Source organism: Cynara cardunculus (assembly GCF_001531365.2).
Source record: "Cynara cardunculus var. scolymus isolate 2C chromosome LG 1, CcrdV1, whole genome shotgun sequence".
Lineage (NCBI taxonomy): Eukaryota > Viridiplantae > Streptophyta > Magnoliopsida > Asterales > Asteraceae > Cynara > Cynara cardunculus.
The window spans coordinates 39,298,696-39,318,717 of record NC_037528.1 but is presented as its reverse complement, the minus strand read 5'-3'; the positions used below and the strand labels follow the sequence as shown (position 1 = coordinate 39,318,717).

General features: G+C 35.3%; 2 protein-coding genes and 1 long non-coding RNA gene across 3 annotated transcripts; 2 read left to right on the top strand and 1 right to left on the bottom strand.

The window, feature by feature from the left end:
- Positions 1-2,595: 2,595 nt before the first annotated feature.
- LOC112499674 (probable inactive receptor kinase At5g10020) lies at positions 2,596-11,946 on the top strand. The gene is made up of 4 exons (XM_025102999.1): positions 2,596-3,499; positions 4,571-5,545; positions 5,642-6,094; positions 11,227-11,946. The coding sequence occupies exons 1-4, from the start codon at positions 2,596-2,598 to the stop codon at positions 11,820-11,822; spliced, it is 2,928 nt and encodes a 975-aa protein (XP_024958767.1). The 3' UTR covers positions 11,823-11,946.
- A 2,152-nt stretch (positions 11,947-14,098) lies between these two features.
- Positions 14,099-15,620, bottom strand: LOC112501592. The gene is made up of 4 exons (XR_003067530.1): positions 15,320-15,620; positions 14,495-15,236; positions 14,325-14,389; positions 14,099-14,244 (listed from the first exon to the last, which is right to left on the bottom strand). It is a non-coding gene; the product is annotated as an uncharacterized LOC112501592 (long non-coding RNA).
- A 2,537-nt stretch (positions 15,621-18,157) lies between these two features.
- LOC112515891 (NDR1/HIN1-like protein 13) lies at positions 18,158-19,128 on the top strand. The gene has a single exon (XM_025122856.1). It carries the CDS (start codon positions 18,251-18,253, stop codon positions 19,034-19,036), a length of 786 nt encoding a protein of 261 aa, XP_024978624.1. The 5' UTR covers positions 18,158-18,250; the 3' UTR covers positions 19,037-19,128.
- Positions 19,129-20,022: the final 894 nt, after the last annotated feature.

Genomic DNA, 20,022 nt, shown 5'->3' with positions numbered 1-20,022 from the left:
ATATATATATATATATATATATATATATCTTAACAAAGGGGGTGAGGATTTGGATTTATTAACATAAAACTTACAGACATTGAAAACTTATTATAAAAATTTTCCTTTCTTAACCACGAAGGTTGCCTATTTTCTTATTTTAATCATTTCCTTTCCTACATGCATATTATCCTATGCACACACACATATAATTAACATCTTCTCATGTATGTATAGAATCACCTTCTCATGTATATACGATCCATGCACTTTCTTAAGTAAACATGCATGTTATCACATATTTCACAAAATAACGACATAAATGTTACCTCAACCAATGTTGTCTGAAATCTAGGTCATCACATACTAAAAACTTAAAATTAATACACTAAAAAAGTAAAAATAATCAAATAGCGCCTTACAAAAATCGCGCATTAGACCATGTCATGCCATGAGTTTAGATGCGTCACAACGAATGCCATAACAAGTCTTTTAGAGCATCTTCAACAACTATAATATAATTTATATATAATAGAGTATTTAAAACCAAAGTCTCTAAACACAAATTATATCCAATTCCAACATCTATATTATTTTAGCAATTCCAACATTAATTATATTATAAAAATATTATATAAATTCGTCATCAGAATACATTTTTAAAAAAACTTTATAAAAAATTATAATACAATTAATCTCATTAGTGAAAACAATTACAGTAATATATATCTCTTCTTGATATTAAGATATAATGATTCTCTAAATTATCATCTTAAAACACTTGCTTTAATAAAATTTATCCCAAATAAAAACATGGAATGTGAGGGAAAGTAGAAGGAAGTCATATTTAGGGGTGTTTGGGATTGTTTATTTGAAACAACTTATATTTTTCTATAAAAGTGTTTATCAACTTATAATAAGTTATAAAAGTTTAACTTCTTTAAAAACTTTTTATTACCGGTTTAACACCGGTATAAGTTGTTTATTTAAACATTCAAAAATGTTTATTATCGATGTCATACCAGAATAAGTCAATAAGTTATTTGTAGAAACAATCCCGAACACATTGGGTGTGACAACCCTAATGATTTGTATTTATGCTATAATTTTTTTTAAATAAAATATTAGAAGTTAAAATTAAAAAAAATTACATTCAACTTTAAAAACCATTTTATTTTAGCAATTTTATCGTTAATTATATTATTAAAATATTTAATATAATTAATAAAATATTATTTTTCTCTCTCAAATATTTAATTTCAATGCCTTAGTTAGAGACAAAAAATTAAATATTATTTTCTATGTTTTCAATATAAAGTTTTAAAGATTTTCTAAATTTAAAGATGTTTACTGTTTTTTTATTTTAACATATAAAATAGCATAGTTGTTTGTAGGAATGTTCATGGGTTGGGTTGATCAGGTTGAAGACATTTGAACAATACAACTCAATGCTTGCGGTTTAAAAAAAATCTTAACCCAACCCAAACCAAAGTACAACCCAACCCAACCCAACCCGTATGGGTTGGTTGGGTTAGTCGGGTTGATACTTTGGTACATTAAAATGTTCTTATAACCTTGAATATGTTATTTCTCTACTCATAATTTTTTTCCATCATCAATCATTTGATACAAATTATCTATATTTCTTATGTATATCACACTCAGTTAATCTTCTCAATTTACATATATATGTTCACAGTTACTGAACATATATACGAATGAGTTATATAGATATGTGAATAGATTGAAAATATGTGTATATGAAAAGCATACATGATAGTGTAAATGTCTATTGTATATATTAATAGAAATTCAACAATCATATTAAATCCAATAAATAAAAGAATATCAGGTTCATCGGGTTAGGTTGGGTTCAAATAATAGTAACTCAATATCAATCCAATACCTATGGTTTGATAATTTTACAACTCGATTAAACATCGGGTTGCTTCGAGTTGAGTTATTTCATATTAGATTGAGTTGGATTGGTGGGATTGGTCGGGTTTTTGAGCACCCCTAGTTGTTTGTATTATTATTTTTATTTGTTAAAATACCACATTTCTCCATTTTAACTAAACGACTAATATCAAATGTTAAAGGGCAGAAAAGAATGTTGAGACTTACAGGTGGCGATACAAGTCGAGTCACATCTCTTTCTTTCTCAATTCGATTACTAGTTGGAAGGAGTAACTTCACTCACCAACCTACTCGCTGTTTCATTTTGTTCCTCAAGTCAATTGTTTACCAATAGATTCCAGATTTTGCTATCTTTTTCCATTGCTAAATTTCTTGGTTTTGCATATTACCCTGTGAATTCTCACTATCTTCAGCATTGGGGTCAGGTTATAGTTAATGATGCATTGAGTTCTGGTCATCTGGTGTCAATTTAGATGATACACACTGGGTTTGGCATCTTTTTACTCTCTATGGAGCTTCTATGACCTTCTCATTGCATTCCTTCATTGGGTATTGTCGTGACCCTTGTCGCTATTGCTCTCTCTTTTTGTTATAATGGTACTTCTCAATTTTTGGTAGCTTCATTTGCTTGAGTTGAAATGGGTTTGTTGAATTGCCTTTAATTTATGAATTTGTAGTTGGGTGTTTGATTAAGACGAAATGCAGTCCATCTGTTTGATGATATTGCTAATTGTTAAATTGGTAGTAGGGACGACAGAATTGGATTCACTTTTGGAGGTGAAAAGGGGTATCCAGGAAGATTCTTCTGGGAAAGTTTTGGGTTCATGGGATCCCAAGTCCTTGGCATCAAATGGCTGCCCCCTTGATTGGTATGGCATTACTTGTAGCAGTGGTCATGTGACATCTTTAATGCTTAATGGTTTAGGTCTAGTTGGAAACTTTACCTTTTCTTCGATTACAGGCCTTAAAATGCTACGTAATTTATCCATATCTACCAACCGTTTCGAAGGGACCATTTCAAATGTGGTTGGTTCCCTTTCTTCGTTGGAATATTTGGATATCTCTTCGAATTTGTTTCATGGGCCATTGCCTTCTGAAATTACAAATATAAGAAGGCTGGTGCACTTGAATCTTTCTTTGAACAATCTTGAAGGCACTGTTCCGTCAACTTTTGGGAATCTCAAACAGCTGAAGCATCTGGATTTGCATTCTAATAACTTTTCTGGGAAGATTATGAGCTTCTTGTCACAGTTAGGTAGTGTGGCTTACTTTGATCTTAGCAGCAATGGTTTCACTGGAACTCTGGACTTGGGACTAGGATCGGACGAATTTGTTTCTGCGATTGAGTACTTAAATGTAAGCCACAACAACCTTGGTGGATATCTCTTCTCCCATGATGGAATGCCTTATTTTGATAATTTGGAAGTGTTTGATGCAAGTAATAATCAGTTTGTGGGTACTGTTCCTTCTTTTAATTTTATGGTGTCTTTGAGGATTCTAAGGCTCGGTAGCAACAAGTTATCAGGGTCCTTACCAGAAGCTCTTTTGCAAGAGAGCTCGATGAGCTTGTCAGAACTGGATCTCAGCCTTAACGAGCTTAAAGGTATGTTGATTCCAGTGCTAATTCGATTTGCTATTTGTTTTATACATATATATGTAGTAAAAAATTATGTAAACATGTAATGCATGATGAAAAGAGAAAATATCATATGCTTGGATGCTAGCAGTAGTTCCTCTTTAATTTTGAGTTCTTTGTTTTCTGTTTTACATTTCTTATTGATTCACTAAAGATTACTTATTTTTTCAGTAATGTAAAATTTTCAATATTTGAATGTCAATTGTTGATTTGAAATGCATTCATCAAATTCTTAAATAAACTTAAAGTGACACCTAATCATGATAATCAAAACACCTATCAGGACCACTGACAAGCAAAAACACCTGTGGAATATCATAATTTGCTAGTGTGAATCTGGTTTTCTGATCCTCCTCCGTTGAACTCATGGGGTGTTGTACAAAACTCAAGGGACATCTATACAACCGAATGATGTCAAAATTCTCTCCTCCGATGATAAAATTACACAAGATAATTGGACATGGTGGAAAGTGCCACACTTTCTTATGTTGGCCCTTTATTTGCGCATATTTACCTGATGCATCACTTCTACTACCAATGTTGTTCACCCTCACTACTGCCATATAAATATTGCAACGTCTAGGAAAAACATGGGCAAACACTGATGCCAACATAGCCAATACTCAAGTACTATAAACATGCAGAGTGGTTAATCCGATATGCATATAAAACCTAGACTGAGAGTTGGTTAAACCTGATGCTATGGATGATGTAATTAGTGTAGGGTGGTATTCCCACTTGATAATGATATTGTTCAAAGTGCTAAATGAGAGTATATAAGCAGTTTTTGGCAAATGAAATGTAAGTTAGGTCCCGCAACAAGTTCTTAATATTCTATTAGATTTAAAAAGAAAATGACTAATACACACCCATCTCTATGAGGAAGCTCAAATTCACAACTTAAAGGTTTTAGAGCCTCGCTTGTACAGAAATTAAGAATATGATGCCATTCTAGCTGCTAAAGTGATTTATTGCCACATAAAAGTAGTTTGATTTTTTTTTTCCTTCTGTAGTTATATGAACTATTGTTTTTTACAGGTCCAGTGGACAGTATCTCCTCTACAACTCTGAGGAATCTTAACTTGTCATTCAACAAGCTTACAGGCATCTTGCCTCTTAACATTGGTCACTGTGCCATCATAGATTTAAGTAGCAATTTGCTCTCTGGGAACTTGTCCAGAATTCAAGGTTGGGGAAACTATGTTGAGGAGATTAATCTCAGTTCAAATTTGTTAACAGGAACTTTTCCAATCCAAACTTCTCAGTTCTTGAGGCTTACTTCGTTCAAAATCTCCAACAACTCAATTGGCGGTGTTCTTGCTCCGGTTTTAGCTACCTACCCAGAACTAAACACCATTGATTTTAGCTGCAATCAGTTCAGTGGTACACTCCTGCCTAGTCTTTTTAACTCAACGAGATTGATTTATCTAAACATGTCTTTCAACAATTTGAGTGGGACCATACCCATCCAAAAAAATAGCTCTTTACTCGAATCTTCTAAAATTTTGAGCCTTGAGTTTCTGGATTTATCATATAATTCTCTATCTGATCATCTTCCTAGAGAAATTGGAAATTATCATGATTTGGCATTTCTCGACCTATCTAACAATCATTTCGAAGGTGGCATCCCTGATACTCTTCCTGGTGCACTTAAGGTATTCAATGTGTCCTATAACAATCTCTCTGGACTTGTACCTGAAAACTTGAGGAATTTCCCTGATTCAGCTTTCCATCCAGGAAATGACTTGCTGAGTTTCCCATATTCAGCATCTTCACCACAAGGTCTTCCGAACCTGATGGGTCATAATTCTCCGAAAAGATCGTATATTAAGCCTGTCCTTATTGCTGCGCTGATTGGTGGTGTTTCTAGTTTAGGTTTATTGACATTCATTGTATGCTACAGAACCCACCGCCAGTATGAGAGGAACCACACTAAGAAACATAGTGAAAAACTAGGGAATCAACGAGAAGCCTCTTCGGTTCTTGCCACATCAGCACCTAACAAAGATGTTAGTTTCCAAGAAGATCATAATTCATCTCCACAATTCAGAACTACTGGTGATCATTTGGAGAATATATTGGTTGTCAAAGGGCCAAAAGATCTTGGAGCAAAGAGAAAAGCTGAAGAAGCATTTCCTCCTGTTCCTCTTATGTCACCTGGAAATCCTTCGTCCTCAAATACCCCCCACAGAGAGATGCCACCTGGACCCATTGAGGTTTGTTCTCCAGACAAACTAGTTGGGGAACTTCATCTTTTTCATAGCTCATTGGTGTTCAGTGCAGAAGAACTTTCACTGGCCCCTGCAGAAATGATTGGCCGCAGTTGTCATGGAACACTATATAAAGCTGTACTTCAATCCGGTGAGGTTTTGGCAGTGAAATGGTTGAAGGAAGGGATTGCAAAAGGGAGGAAAGAATTTGCAAGAGAAGTGATGAAGCTTGGTAGCATCAGACACCCAAATCTGGTATCCCTGCAGGGTTACTACTGGGGCGCAAAGGAGTATGAGAGGATGCTTATATCAAATTATATCGATTCACCTTGTTTATCTCTCTATCTTAATGGTAAGCTTTCTTCAGAATTATACCTTAATCTCAGTTGTTGTTCTTCATGTTTAGTTATATTTAGCATCACGTACAGAAGTCAAGTTGTAGACTTAATCACTAATTCATCAGTTTATTGTTGAAATCTGACAATCATTAAGCTGTTGTTACAACCCATACATATATGAGCTTCACTTTCTCTTACTATACATGAATCTATGAGATAGCCGATCATAGCATGCAATAGAGTAATGCGAAAGTTACCCCCTTCCAACTACTCCTTTTTAAAACAATACAGAGTAAAGTGAGTGATCTTTAGTACTATATGTAAGCAGAGTTCTAAATCCGGTGCTTATAAGCATTCCCCACCACTTCAAAAAGTTGGTGCCGCTTCATAGGCTGCCTAAGAGTTGAGCATACCCTATCTCTTTGATTGGCAACTAATTCGTTGAATTATATGTTTTCAGAAAATTTAGGGATTAAATGACTTCTTTCTAATTAATTGTATCAGCAGAAAAAATGAGACTAGTCATATAGCAAGTAACTGTATCAAAATAATATGTCACCAAAACTTGGTCTCAAATTTTTCCACAATCTTAAGATGATTATATCACAAAATTTTATTCTTCCGCTTGAGTATATGCTTAATCTCCACTTGAGCAATTAGGTGCTAGATCCTAGAATGTCATTAAGGGGGTGTTTGTGGTTGCTTATTTAAAATAACTTATGCTTTTCCTTAAGTGTGCTTATCAACTTATGTGGTGTTAAATCGCATTTTTATAAAAAGTGTTTGGATTAGCTTAAGCGGTACCAAAACGTAATAAGCTGATAAGTATTTCTGTTTTTTTCCATCCAAACATTAAAAAACTCCTTATTACCGGTACCATACCGGAATAAGTTAATAAGTTAGAAGGGAGTAACTTATCAAAAACTCCTATAATTACCGGTGCCAAACCAGTATAAGTATTTCTTTTTCTTTTCCATCCAGACACTAAAAACTCCTTATTACCGGTACCATACCAGAATAAGTTAATAAGCACTTTAAATAACAATCCCGAACATCCCCTAAATCACCGTCCTCTAAAACACTTCTGGGAAGCCATACCTTGTCTTACCTCAACCCCGATTACCATCTTCCAGTGTTGTATCTTCTTGGTGTTCCCTTTTTTTTTCTTTTCGCCTTCTTTAGATGAATTAAATGTTGACGTTGTTGTGATTTTAATTCTACTTAGGGGCCGTCTAATAAACGCCTAACCAGTAAGCACTTACTGGGTCCTTTTATCTTACTAGATGAACATTGCAAGGACCAATAATCTTACCGGTAAGAGCGATGACAAGAGTCGAGAGTCTTACTCGGTAAGTGAGGGTGACGACTCTTATTCGGTTAGAAATTACCGAATATATTGTTGCATACAATGCCTTTTTAATGGATTAGAATCTTACCCGGTAAGGTGAGTGAGAGTGTTGACTTTTACCGAATATAGCACCTTAGTCTGCTTAAATTAGTTCAAATTATGGAAGAATTTTTTTTATAATGTTTTATCTTTTTTTCCTTCTATAGCCGTGATTTATCTTTTACTTTAGATTTTTAGCCACCACATCTAGTCTCTAGTTTCTTATTGATATAGTTAGACCAAATTTTCATCTATTTTATACTCAATTCATTACTGATTATCCCCCCTGTACTTGGGGTCAACAATATAGGGATATGGTTATGTTAATACAACTATCATTCCCAAAAATTACGGGATGACCCAATAACTTCGGATTCAACTTAAAACCATGGGGGAAGTTATTGGGAGCAGGTAGCCCACAACTTGAAGCTTATAAGGAGTTTTCAAATCCTATTGTCTATCCATGTGGGACGAGTTGTTACAAACTCTGGTTGCCCGTAATCTTCCTGCTTGTAATCGGCAATGTAGAATTCGGCTAAGATTTTATAAACACCTCTTTCAGGAGGCATCATACCCAATGAGGTTTGCCCCACCATCCGGATGGTACAAGGATCGGCTCTGATACCATTTGTAACATCCTAGACCAATCATACCAGATATTGTCCACTTTATCCACACCTAGACTAGGTTTTTAAAATGTGTTTGATGGAGGAGGTATGTAGTCCCGTATAACGTAACTTTCGTTCCCCTCCCCAACCAATTTGAGATATTACAATCCACCCCCTTAGGAGCCCAACATCCTCGCTGGTGCACTATCTATTTCTCGGCTCTGATACCATTTGTAAAACCCCAAAGCTCAAAGCAACAAGCTAGCCCAGTAACTTCGGATTCAACTTAAAACCATGGTTGAATTTGTTGGTAGCCCACAACTTGAGGCTTATAAGGAGCTCACAAATCCCATCTTCTATCCAGGTGGGACGAGTTGTTAAGTTTAGCTCGTCACTGATGGTGTATCAAACTATGAAAGAGGAAGTGATTGTTTTTCTTGAGATTTGTACACAGACATATAATTGACATCCCCTCTAGAACTGCCTCAGTGGGTTTACACCGGATCGTACATTGTCAAGATGAATCCAAGAGGGATCCTGACTCGTCTATGAAGCATGCCATGTTGCTAAGGCGGCCGCAGGCTTATGGTGTTGATTTTATTTTAAATGGTTAAAATACACATAACCAGCTAGCGGCGAGCAATGAACTCCATCACTAGTTAAAGAGACTTGGTTGGCACCTATAGAGCAAAAGCCACTGGTTACTTATGGCTCTTTGTACACTCCACCCCCCCCCCCCCCCCCCCCCCCCCTTCATTAATTTCACCAATACAGAAGGAAGAGGCAGTTAGTGGTTAACAAAATGGGGTCCAAAGTGGAGGAGAATAATTAGTCTGTTGAAGTTGTTGGTTGGGGGTATTTAGGGAAGTTTAATTCTTCAAGTCGTTATGCTTTTTAGTGAAGTAGGATGGTTAAAGAATTTTAAAAATGTTTTGAGTTTTACTTTGACATGGGTAGTTGAATAATTTACCAATCATGTCTCATCTCCGGTGACTCTAATGTTGCGCCAAACGTACAACAAGCTTTTGTACTATCTTGCCTTGTCCTGTCCTGCGTAGCAAACGCACCCCGGACATAATAGAATATAACAAAACAAGGATAATTGTTCCATGTTTGGCAGGACTTTTATGTAGAACATATAGGAACATAGTGGAACAAAGTGGAACAAGCTTGTTCCACCCCTACCCCTACCCCTACCCCATAGAACAAGGTGGAACAGATTTAGGGGCCGTTTACTCAAATACTTACTTGGTAAGCGCTTACCGGTAGGAGTTAACACTATAATCTATTTTACCAGATGAGATTGTAGTATATTAAAACGGTATCGTATGCAACAATTTACCCGGTAAACTCTTACCCGGGTAAGAGTCCTCACCATCACTTACCGGGTAAGACTCTCTATCGCTATCATCGCTCTTATCGGGTAAGATTTTCAACCCTTGCCATGTGCATCAGGTGAGGAAAGTTACCCGATCCACACTTATCGGGTAGGTATTTAGTAAACGGCGCCTTATTTGTTTTACCAATATAACTTCAAAATAAAAGTTAATTCTCTTCTAAAACGTCAAATAAATATCGCTCTTTACATTTTATTTATTTTATTTTATATTTTTTAAGCTTTCACTTTATTGTCCTTAAAATAATATTTTATATGGTTTCTATATTATGATTAATTTATGTAATTTAATAAATATTAATAATATTAAAATAATATAGAAAGGTATAAAATAAAAATTAAAAACTACATGAACTTTTTATTTTGATGTAATTTTAGGGGCTGTTTACCAAATTTTCTATTAAGTCCTGTATGGATAAATTTGTCTGTCTGGATAAATTTGGCTGTCTGGATAAATTTATGTTGATGTTTACTTTTCTATCTGAATCAACAGTCTGAATAACAGAAATGACCAATTTACCCCTGAAGATTAACTATGGACTGTTTAGTAAACTGTTATTCATCTATTGGAATATGAGATCAATAACAATAAACAACCCCTAATACACTTTGTTCTTCAACAAACAAACAAACACCCCCAAAGTAGCCATCTGTGCGAATACTCTAAACACCCATCTTCACCCCATCCACATACTCTAAACACTTATCTTCACCCCCATCAACATACTTCAAAATCCAAACACCCTCCTTCACCCCATCCACATACTCTAAACACCCATCTTCACCTCATCCACCATTCTTCAAAATCCAACCATTTCCATTGCCACTCCTCCTGTAAATGTAAGGCCGCTTACTCCCTGTTCCACCACCAATTAGGACTTGCAATGCGACCGCTTCAGCAATCGATGCATCCAACCATTTCTTGTTCTGTTTCTTCTTCTCTAGCTCTGAAATAATGGCTGCCGACAGCAATCGATGCATCAAACAAACCCAAAAAAATCAACAGCAAAATCAGCAACAATGGAGCAGCAAAATCAACAGCAATGGAGCAGCAAATCAGCACCAATCGAGCACCAATCGAGCAGCTAGGGTTCTAAAATGGGTTTTGTTGGAGGAGAAGGGAGCGATTCTTGGAGGAGAAGAGAGACGTGGGTTTTGTTGAAGGGGAGCGATTCTTGGAGGAGAAAGAGGCGTGGGTTTTGTTGAAGGGTAGGCATGTCTTTATTTTGGCTTAATGTGGACAACCCTTGGTAGTCATCTGTGCGAATAAGCCCATGTCTGGGCGAATAAGCCCAAAGTAAACACCCTAAAATGGCTGTGCGAATAAGCCCATTTATCCGGTAAGCTCATTAAGCCACAAGTAAACAGGCCCTTAGTCGTCTTGACGAAAACTTTTTAATGATATATATATATATATATATATATATATATTGTGATAAAAAAATATTATTTATGATAATTTAATAATTTACATAACTTGATCAAAATATATAAAATGTATAGACAACTCATTAGTGGTAAATTGATCATATATTATCTGTTTTGTCCTGTCTAGTTCCGTCTTATTTAAACGTTTCTGTTTTGTCCTTATCCTATCTCCTATCCTGTCTGGGGACCAAACGCACCCTTGATGATCCAATCAAACATGTCATGTGATAGTCATTGGGGGATGTTTTCCAGACTTGGTGGTATATTTCAAGACTGTTGGTATCTTATCCGTCTCTAAAAATATCATACTGACTTTACGTTTTGCAGAATCTGATGCCAGAAATCTTCCGGCTTTGAATCTTGACGATAGATACAGAATCGCTGTAGATATAGCCCGTTGCCTAACCTACCTGCACAACGAGCGAGCTATACCTCATGGAAACCTGAAATCCACCAACATCTTGTTGGAACCACCCAACATGAAACATCCCCTTTTAACCGATTACAGCCTCCATCGTTTAATGACATCATCTGGGACAGCTGAGCAGGTTCTCACGGCGGGTGCCCTCGGATACCGCCCGCCCGAGTTTTGCAGCACAAGCAAACCATGCCCATCCCTCAAAAGTGACGTTTATGCATTTGGAGTCATATTATTAGAGCTACTGACCGGAAAATGTTCTGCAGAGATGATTCTGGGCAGCAGTGGGGAGGTGGTGGATCTGACCGAATGGGTAAGATTGCTGTGTGTCGAAAACCGTTTGAATGAGTGTGTTAGCAGCCAGATTGTGAACAGTAACGACCATTCGGTTAAAGTGGCCGAAGCTCTGCTTGAGGTGGCACTTAGATGCATACTTCCAGCTGATGAAAGACCTGATATGAAATCTGTTCTTGATGATCTTACACCGATAGCGGCTGCAGTCTAACGACGAGTTTTTGATTGCCTTTTCTGTGATTGAATATTCTTGTAAGTTATGTTTGTAATTTTTACGCTAAATATAACATGTACTTATGATATGTGTTTGAAAAATGTATATTTCAATATTAAATGTTGTTGTTGGAATAAATGGAGAATCCTTGGGTTTTATTTTGGTTTATAATTTTTCTAGTGTCATTGGGATATTAAATCTAAATTAAATTAGTAATAAAAAAAGTTGAATTAAAGAAATTACACAAAGGAAAAAAAACTATTAAATAGTTAATGTGATACTATTATTGATTTACTTTTTGACAAATTTTTATATCATCTTCAAATTTATATTTTAATTCAAAAATAAAAACATTATCGTTTTCTCAAAATCACATAAAATCGTATTATATCGATAGAGACAAGTAATAAAAACTAAACATTAAAATCGAGATTTATCTCGTTCTATTATACGAATACCCATCTAGTATTAAATCAAAGAGTTTGTTTTATCAAAAATTGTAAATAATACAGCCAGAAGCATTAGGAAAAAAATAAACAGAAAATATTATTTAATTTAAACAATTTAAAAAATGATAAATTACATAAAAATGTTAATATAAATGTTATGTTATTTAAAAATAAACGTACTCTCGTTTTAATACCAAATGCTCTACAAAACAATTATATATTTTAATACCAAATGCCAATTGATGTCTACATGGCAAACAAAATTTGTGTTTTTGAGAAATATGTTTTACAAAACAATTTTTTTTTTCAAACTATAATCTTTTAAACAAGTATTTTAAAGAAACATATTTTTTATAAAGGTTAAATTACAAAAATTTGTTTCTCTAGCTTACCGAAATTTGGATATTATCTATACTACCTTATAAATTGGATTTGATAAATGTCTTAAAAACAACATTAAATGCATAAGACATTACTTCTTTATGCATAAAGTCTTAAAGTACTATTTATTGATGTTTTATGTACAACTTAATAATGCTTCACAAACCATGGATAATACATCAGCCATTTGTATCTATTCGGCTCCCAAGATCATTAATCATATTCTGGCTCCCACGGCTCCCAATATACTAGGAGGGTGTTTGGTTCGCAAAATGAATTCTGAAAGAATGAAATCTGTCGAATGAATTGGAATCTGGAAGGAATTGGAATGAAATGTTGTCAGGTTGATCAAGTGTTCGGTTGGCAGGAATGAATTGTGATATGTCTAATGAATTAGAATTTGTCTGTCTGATTTGCAACAAAATTGGAATGGAATGATGAAAATGACAAAAATATCCTTTCATTGATATTTTTTTAAAAAAATTTCTTTTTCATTTGGAACTCATTCGCTGTCAATTTGTTGCCCTAAATAAAATCGATTTGCAACCCTAATTTCTAAATCAATCTGCTAGATCCACAATCGATCTGCTGATTGTTGCCTTAAATCGATCGATTTGCTCGACTGCTCCTAAAGAGAAGTTATGAACCATGTAGTAATTCTCCATTTCAGAATCTCTGCTTTGCAACGGTCCTTCTTCGAAATTGAGTGCATAATCTCTGGATCTACGGGATTGCCGACCAAAGCTTTTGTTACGTTTGAACCGCCATATGAAGGTCTTCCATCTAGGACCTGCGAAAATCTCTGACCGCTCTCGAATCTTCTTCAAGGCGTCAATCCCTCCCAACCACATAGTTCTTTCAGAGTGGTACTCCGAAGACAACGAATGTACTTTCTACCACTGGTAAGGTATGCATGTCGCTCAACTAAGAGCAACTCAGAGGGAGACGTCGATTCAGCATCTCTGAGAGAGAATTCAATCGCCATCCATTCAAAAGTAGTCGTTCATTCAAGGAGTGGCTAGGTATGGCAACGGGCCGGGTTCGGGCCAGTTTTTAGAGTCCCGTCCCCGAAACCGAAACCGATAACCATAACCATCCCCGTAACCGTCCCGATCCCCATCGGGGATCTTATTGGGGATCCCCATCAGGTCCCCGCGGTTTCCCCGATCCTCTTTGGGGAACCCGTTAAGAGTAGAATAACCGTTACCCATTGGTTTTACCCGAACCTGGACCATAACCCGAACCCGGATCTGAAAAAACACAGATTTATCAAGCAAAAAATTGGAATTCTGCAGGAGCTGAGAAGCAAGATCAAACCTGTTTGGTTGTTTCTTGGACAACCCATTATCGAACAAAAACATAATCAAATAAACCTTGAGAAAAAGACGATGACCATCATATTGAATACATGATCAACCCATGATCAAACAAAAACGTCTTAAATTACAATCTCAAAACAAACTAGAGTTTAGACATAATCCAACTAACTCGAAAGACAATTAGACAAATATTCTAGATTACTAACTTGAAACCGGGGAACTCCCAAACGGCCAAACTCGTCGACCCAAGCTTTCACTTTCCTTAGCTTCCTATAAAATAAAATGTATGTAAAAGACTAAATAAATAAATATACCATAATCATTGTCAATAGTATTGCAATTGTAGTTACCTCTTCCACGTTATAATCATACTCAATAGTACGGCAATATGTTTCGGTCTCATCAGAACAAGTTTCTATAAAGAACACAATATAGTATAAATAAATAAAATGATAGAAATATTAAATATTAAAATAAATAACTATGAAGAATTTATAACTAAAAACAAATATAAGGTTACCTCGTATTTCATTCAATAGTCAACTTTGAGCACACATTAGAGCCTCCAATGTTTTTAGATGAAGTCGACTACGATGCGGAGTTACGAATCTTCCACCCGTACTAAATGCATATTCCAAGGCGACAATAGAAATAGGAACGGCTAATATGTCTCTAGCCATCCTTTGAAGTGTTGGGTATTTAAACCCATTTGTCWTCCACCAAAGTAGCAAATCAAGTTCCATGTCTTTAGGCAAAAGTTTCTCTTTCAAATAATTATCCAATTCTGTTGTAATCCTTAAATCATCATGTTGGTTGGCAATTGAAGCAATATTTGATAAGAGTTTTTTAAATTCAACCCGATGACTTGCTGAAGACCCTAAACTTAAAGAAGACGAACCACTAACACATTCATTGTTGTTTCTTACGCTAGGATCACTAAACTCATATTCTTGAAACAAAGCGTAGACCAATTCCTTGAGCTTTTCAAGTTCAATCGCTGATTTGTCTTGTCCGTACAACACGGGAAAAAGTAACTCCACAAACTTCAATTTATACCGAGGATCTAAAACCGCTGCCATTCCCATGATCCCATGTATAACAGACCAATACTTGTCAAACTTCAAAAGCATCTTTTTAGCCATGTTTCTAATAATTTCACTAGGAGAACATGACTAATCTACCAAAGAATATCTAATTTCACATATCGATGGAAAAAATACATTTGTAGTGGGATACCTTGAACCAGAAAACATTACTGTTACCTAATATTGCCAAAAAAAAAAAAAACTAATGTTACCTCATATCAACAAAACAAAAGTAAAGTTTAAATAAAAATTAGAATTACCTCATAAAATAATTGCAATCTATCACAAATCTCTTTAGCAAATTCCCAATCCCGCTGCGTTGCCAAATTTTTATACTGAGACTCTCATTGGTGTAAGCGTTGAAAGACGTCTTTGTAAATTATAGCAACATTAATCATCAAATAAGTAGAGTTCCATCGAGTCTTGCAATCAAGTGCCAATTTCTTGGTGGATGATTTTCCCAATTGGTGAGTTGCTTCCTCAAACTTTTGATCTCTTTTTGGCAATGTAGTCTAAAAGGCCACACTATCCTTTCAATCTCGTCCCCAAGAACAACCAGTCCATCTTGAACTATCAAATTGAGAACGTATGCACATCATCACATGTGGAACAACCTCCCACCCATCATAAGTGAACTCATAGGAAGCTTGTCCAACAATATGTTGATTATGCATCATTTGTGGTGCAATTATCAACAGTTAGTGTGGACAGTTTTCTATCAAGATTCCAATCCAATAAACAATCATAAAATACATCTGCAAGAACTTCAGATGTATGTGGACAAGGCACATAAATAAACCTCATGATCCAACTTTGCATATTCCAATTTTGATCAACAAAGTGAGCAGTGACCGCCATAAATCTCTTTTTTTGATTGTTAGCCATCCATATATCAGTCGTAATTGCTATCCTACTACTGTTCTTCTCTAACATCTTCAATGTCTTTTGTCTTTCAAAAACATAAATCTTTAGTATGTTACTTTTAATGGTGTCTCGAGACGGAACCTTAAACAAAGGTTGAAGACCCCCCACAAACTTTCGGAACCCATGATGTTCTACTGTTGAAAGTGGATACTCGTGTATGATTATCATATCTGCGAGATTTCTTCTTGATTTATCCGCATTAAAAGTATAATTAAAAACATATGATGAAGTACCATCAACCTTATTTTGCTCCCCTACTAAAATATGTTGGCGTATATCTCGAACAGGTCGCCTTGCACAAGACTTGAAATGATCATGTAAATGCCTTGTACCGTTTTTCAAATTCGCTCCCAATTTCTTTTTGCAATAATTACACTCTGTTTTATCACTACCATCCACTTTTATCTTTATAAAGTGGTTCCATACTATTGATCATGTTTTCCTTTTTCTACCCCCCCCCCCCTCCGACTCAATTTCATCATTATTAGAGACACAATTAGTTTGCGTTTGTGATGATCCAATTGGCTTACTTTGTGAAATAGACTCATTCATTAGTGGATGACTATCAATAGGAGTGATTGTATTGTAATCATTACATTGTATTTCCATATCTGATATCACCTATGTAAAGACAAACAAATTAAATAATACCAAGTTACCAAACCTACTCCATGAATCAACAAATAGATTATGAACAAAATCAAGTTACCAAGTTCTAATATTCACTTAGAATAACTACTGGATACATGAGGATTGAGAAGTGGAATGTATGTAGACCCAAAGAATGGATAATGCATCTAAGATGATAGTAGGCCACAAGCTTCACATACTTTTTAGGGTTATATAGAGTTCTAATGTTCTATAGGATTTATTAATGTTACAATAAATTTATAAACATATTTATAGCAGGCCTAAAATATTTACAGAATGCCTAAAATATTTACAGAAAACCATAAGTTCAAACAAAATCCCTACCATATTATTTAAAGAAGTAGACAAGCCAATACAAATGTTGAATATAATCTAGAGTCCACTTTGGTCTTTGGGAAAGAAAAGAGTTCATAAGAATGTCTAATTTGTAAATTTCAACATTTGGTATCTACTGTCATTTGTAAATTTGAGAGATAGTGGTGTACCTTCAATTTCAGCACCGGACTATCGGAGGCGGAGAGGAGAGAGGGAGAGACAGAGGGGTCGACTCTGTCGTCTGTCGACAGGGACTTAGGAGTCGACTGCATGGGAGAGCGTTAGGACTGCCGGAGAGTGTGCCGACGTGACTGCGTGAGGACTGTCGGCCATCTGCCGACGTGACTACGTGAGGACTGCCGGCCAGCCGGCGTAACTGCTGGAGAGAGCGAGAGGCGATAGATCAAGAGCGAGAGGCGAGTAGGCGACTATGGTGTGTCGTGTGTGGTGCGGTCATATGATGTGGACTGTGGAGACGACGATCAAAGGAAATTCATCAATAGATGTTTGGGCTAGTGTACTCCAGGTCCATTAAGAAGCTTGGGCTTTTATGCTTAAGAATTTATTTGTTTTAGGCTATTGTTTATTAAATTGTAATTTGTAAAATTTTAAATATATTATATATATTATCGGGCTGGTCCGGGTCGGTGAGTACCGTCCCCGTCCCCATCCCCGTCCCCGTCCCCGTCCCCAATATAATCCCCGAAACTCCCCCGATCCCCGTCCCGTCCCCATTAAAAGGTCCCCGAAACCGTCCCGAATTGTTCGGTTTTCGGTTTTCATCGTCGGTTTCGGGTTTTTTTTTGCCATCCTTAAGATAGTTACACAAATTCAAAATAAAACTTTAATAAATTGTATCTATGCATAATTTATTTGTCATCTTAAATTTTAAGTAATATACATCAATAAACAGTATTTTATGCCAGAAAAAATGATTTTTAAGAATTTTTTTCAAATGTTTTATAATTTAGTATAGATATTTTTGTACATACATCAATATTAATATATATTTTGTACATTTTTAATTCATTAATTAACTTGATTATGAAAGAAAGAAAACCTGAGAAGAAATTTCGATTTTGTTTTACGAGTCAAACCACCAACAGCGAAGAAACCGCCAAATGTAACCCTATTTGAACGCGTAAATGGATAACACCAGCTATCTCCTCACTGTAACCCTATTTCATGCCTACCCACCACCTCCTCTCTCTCCCTCTCTATATCTCTTCCATCACCCATCTCCAACTGAAACTCTACACAAATTTCCATTTCTTGGATTCAAATTCTTACAATCTAGAATAATGGCCGATCGTGTTCATCCAGCTGCTCATTTGGATCACTCCAATACGCCTCCTGCCACCGTCAAACAACCAGTCTCTGACGATAAGCCACTCTTACCTCAAGGAACCTACGTCATCCAGATCCCCAAAGATCAAATCTACCGCATCCCTCCCCCCGAAAACGCCCGCAGAATTGAGAAGCTTGCTAATCAAAAACCTCGACGGAGCTGCTGTTGCCGCTGCTTCTGTTGGACAATCGCCACTGCATTCATCCTTCTAATCCTCCTCGCCATCTCCGCTGCCATCTTCTACTTAGTTTTTCGGCCTGAATCTTTGAAATACTCGATCGATAACATCTCCGTAGGAGGCATCAACCTGACTTCGTCAACGCCGGTATCCCCACGGCTGGCTGTTCATATCAAATCAGAAAATCCTAACAATAAGCTTGATGTATACTACATCGGAAAAGGAAGCTCCGTCGACGTGTATTACGCCGACGTTAACTTATGTAACGGCGAGTTACCGACGTTTAAACAGCCTGCGAATAATGTGACGGTGATTCAAACGGCGTTAAAGGGATCGAATATTACGTTTGCGCGTGATGTTCACTCCCGGTTGGTGAGACAAGAGAAGCAACGGAATGTGCCGTTAAAGTTGAAGGTGAAGGCGCCGGTCAAGATTAAAATTGGTGCCGTAAAGACGTGGGAGATAACGCTTACCGTCAAGTGTGACGTGGCTGTTGACTGGTTCACTCAGAAGTCAAAGATCGTGTCAAAAAATTGTGATTACAGGGTGAAGCTGTGGTAAAAAGAGTTGGTAGCTTCGAAAATGGGTTGGATTGTAAAGATACCAAAATATGAAAATACACAAATTTTAATTTTACAAATATATTCATTAAATACGTTTTTACATGCCTTTTTTTTAGTACTAGAAGGATATTTGTGTGATATAGTAAAATACATCTTGATTTTAATATTTTATTTTATTTTTTATTTTAATGGATGTTATAATATAATCTTGCATAATTTTGAAAAAACAATAATGTTTTGATTTTAAAATAAAATATAAATTTAAAGATATAATAAAAAATTTAACAAAAATATATCGATATAGTATCAAATTAACTATTTAAATTTTTTTATTTTTTGTGTAATTTTTTAATTATAATTTAATTTAGGTTCAATGATAAAGTAATTAATATTTAGTTTAATAGAATAATTTTTTAATAAAAATAATAATTAATTATTTTGTTAGAACTCGATAATTATCCTAATTATATTTTAAATTTTTTATATTTTAAAATGAGATGTTTATTTTTTATTTGATTATATTTATCTGTAATTAGTTACACGAATTCAAACATGGAGCTTTAATAAATTGTATTTACACACAATTTACTTGTAATCTTGAATTTTAAATAATATGCATTAATAAACAGTATTTAATGAATAAAAAATGATTTTAAAGAGTTTGTATTAAATGTTTTATAATATAGTATAGATAAGAGTATATTACCCTTTTTAGTCCATCTAGTTTTTTGAAAATCTTTTTTTGTCCTTGTGATTTTGAAATAACGATTTTCATCCTTATGGTTTCTAGATGATTACCTTTTTCATCCTTATGATTTAAACATTATCTATACTATATTATAAAGCATTTGGCTAAAATTCTTAAAAACTCTTAAAACTCTTAAAAACTCTTAAACCAGATTTCATCCATATCCGATTTCATCCTATATCTGAATTCGTATAACTAACTGCAGATAAACACAATCAAATACATGATAAACATCT

Excerpts from the sequence above, each read along its gene's own strand:
- LOC112499674 (XM_025102999.1), top strand. The coding sequence starts at position 2,596 with ATGCAGTCCATCTGTTTGATGATATTGCTAATTGTTAAATTGGTAGTA. Across the intron at positions 3,500-4,570 it reads CAGCCTTAACGAGCTTAAAG|GTCCAGTGGACAGTATCTCC; the intron begins GTATGTTGATTC and ends TGTTTTTTACAG. Across the intron at positions 5,546-5,641 it reads AGCACCTAACAAAGATGTTA|CAAAGAGAAAAGCTGAAGAA; the intron begins GTTTCCAAGAAG and ends AAGATCTTGGAG.
- LOC112515891 (XM_025122856.1), top strand. The coding sequence starts at position 18,251 with ATGGCCGATCGTGTTCATCCAGCTGCTCATTTGGATCACTCCAATACG.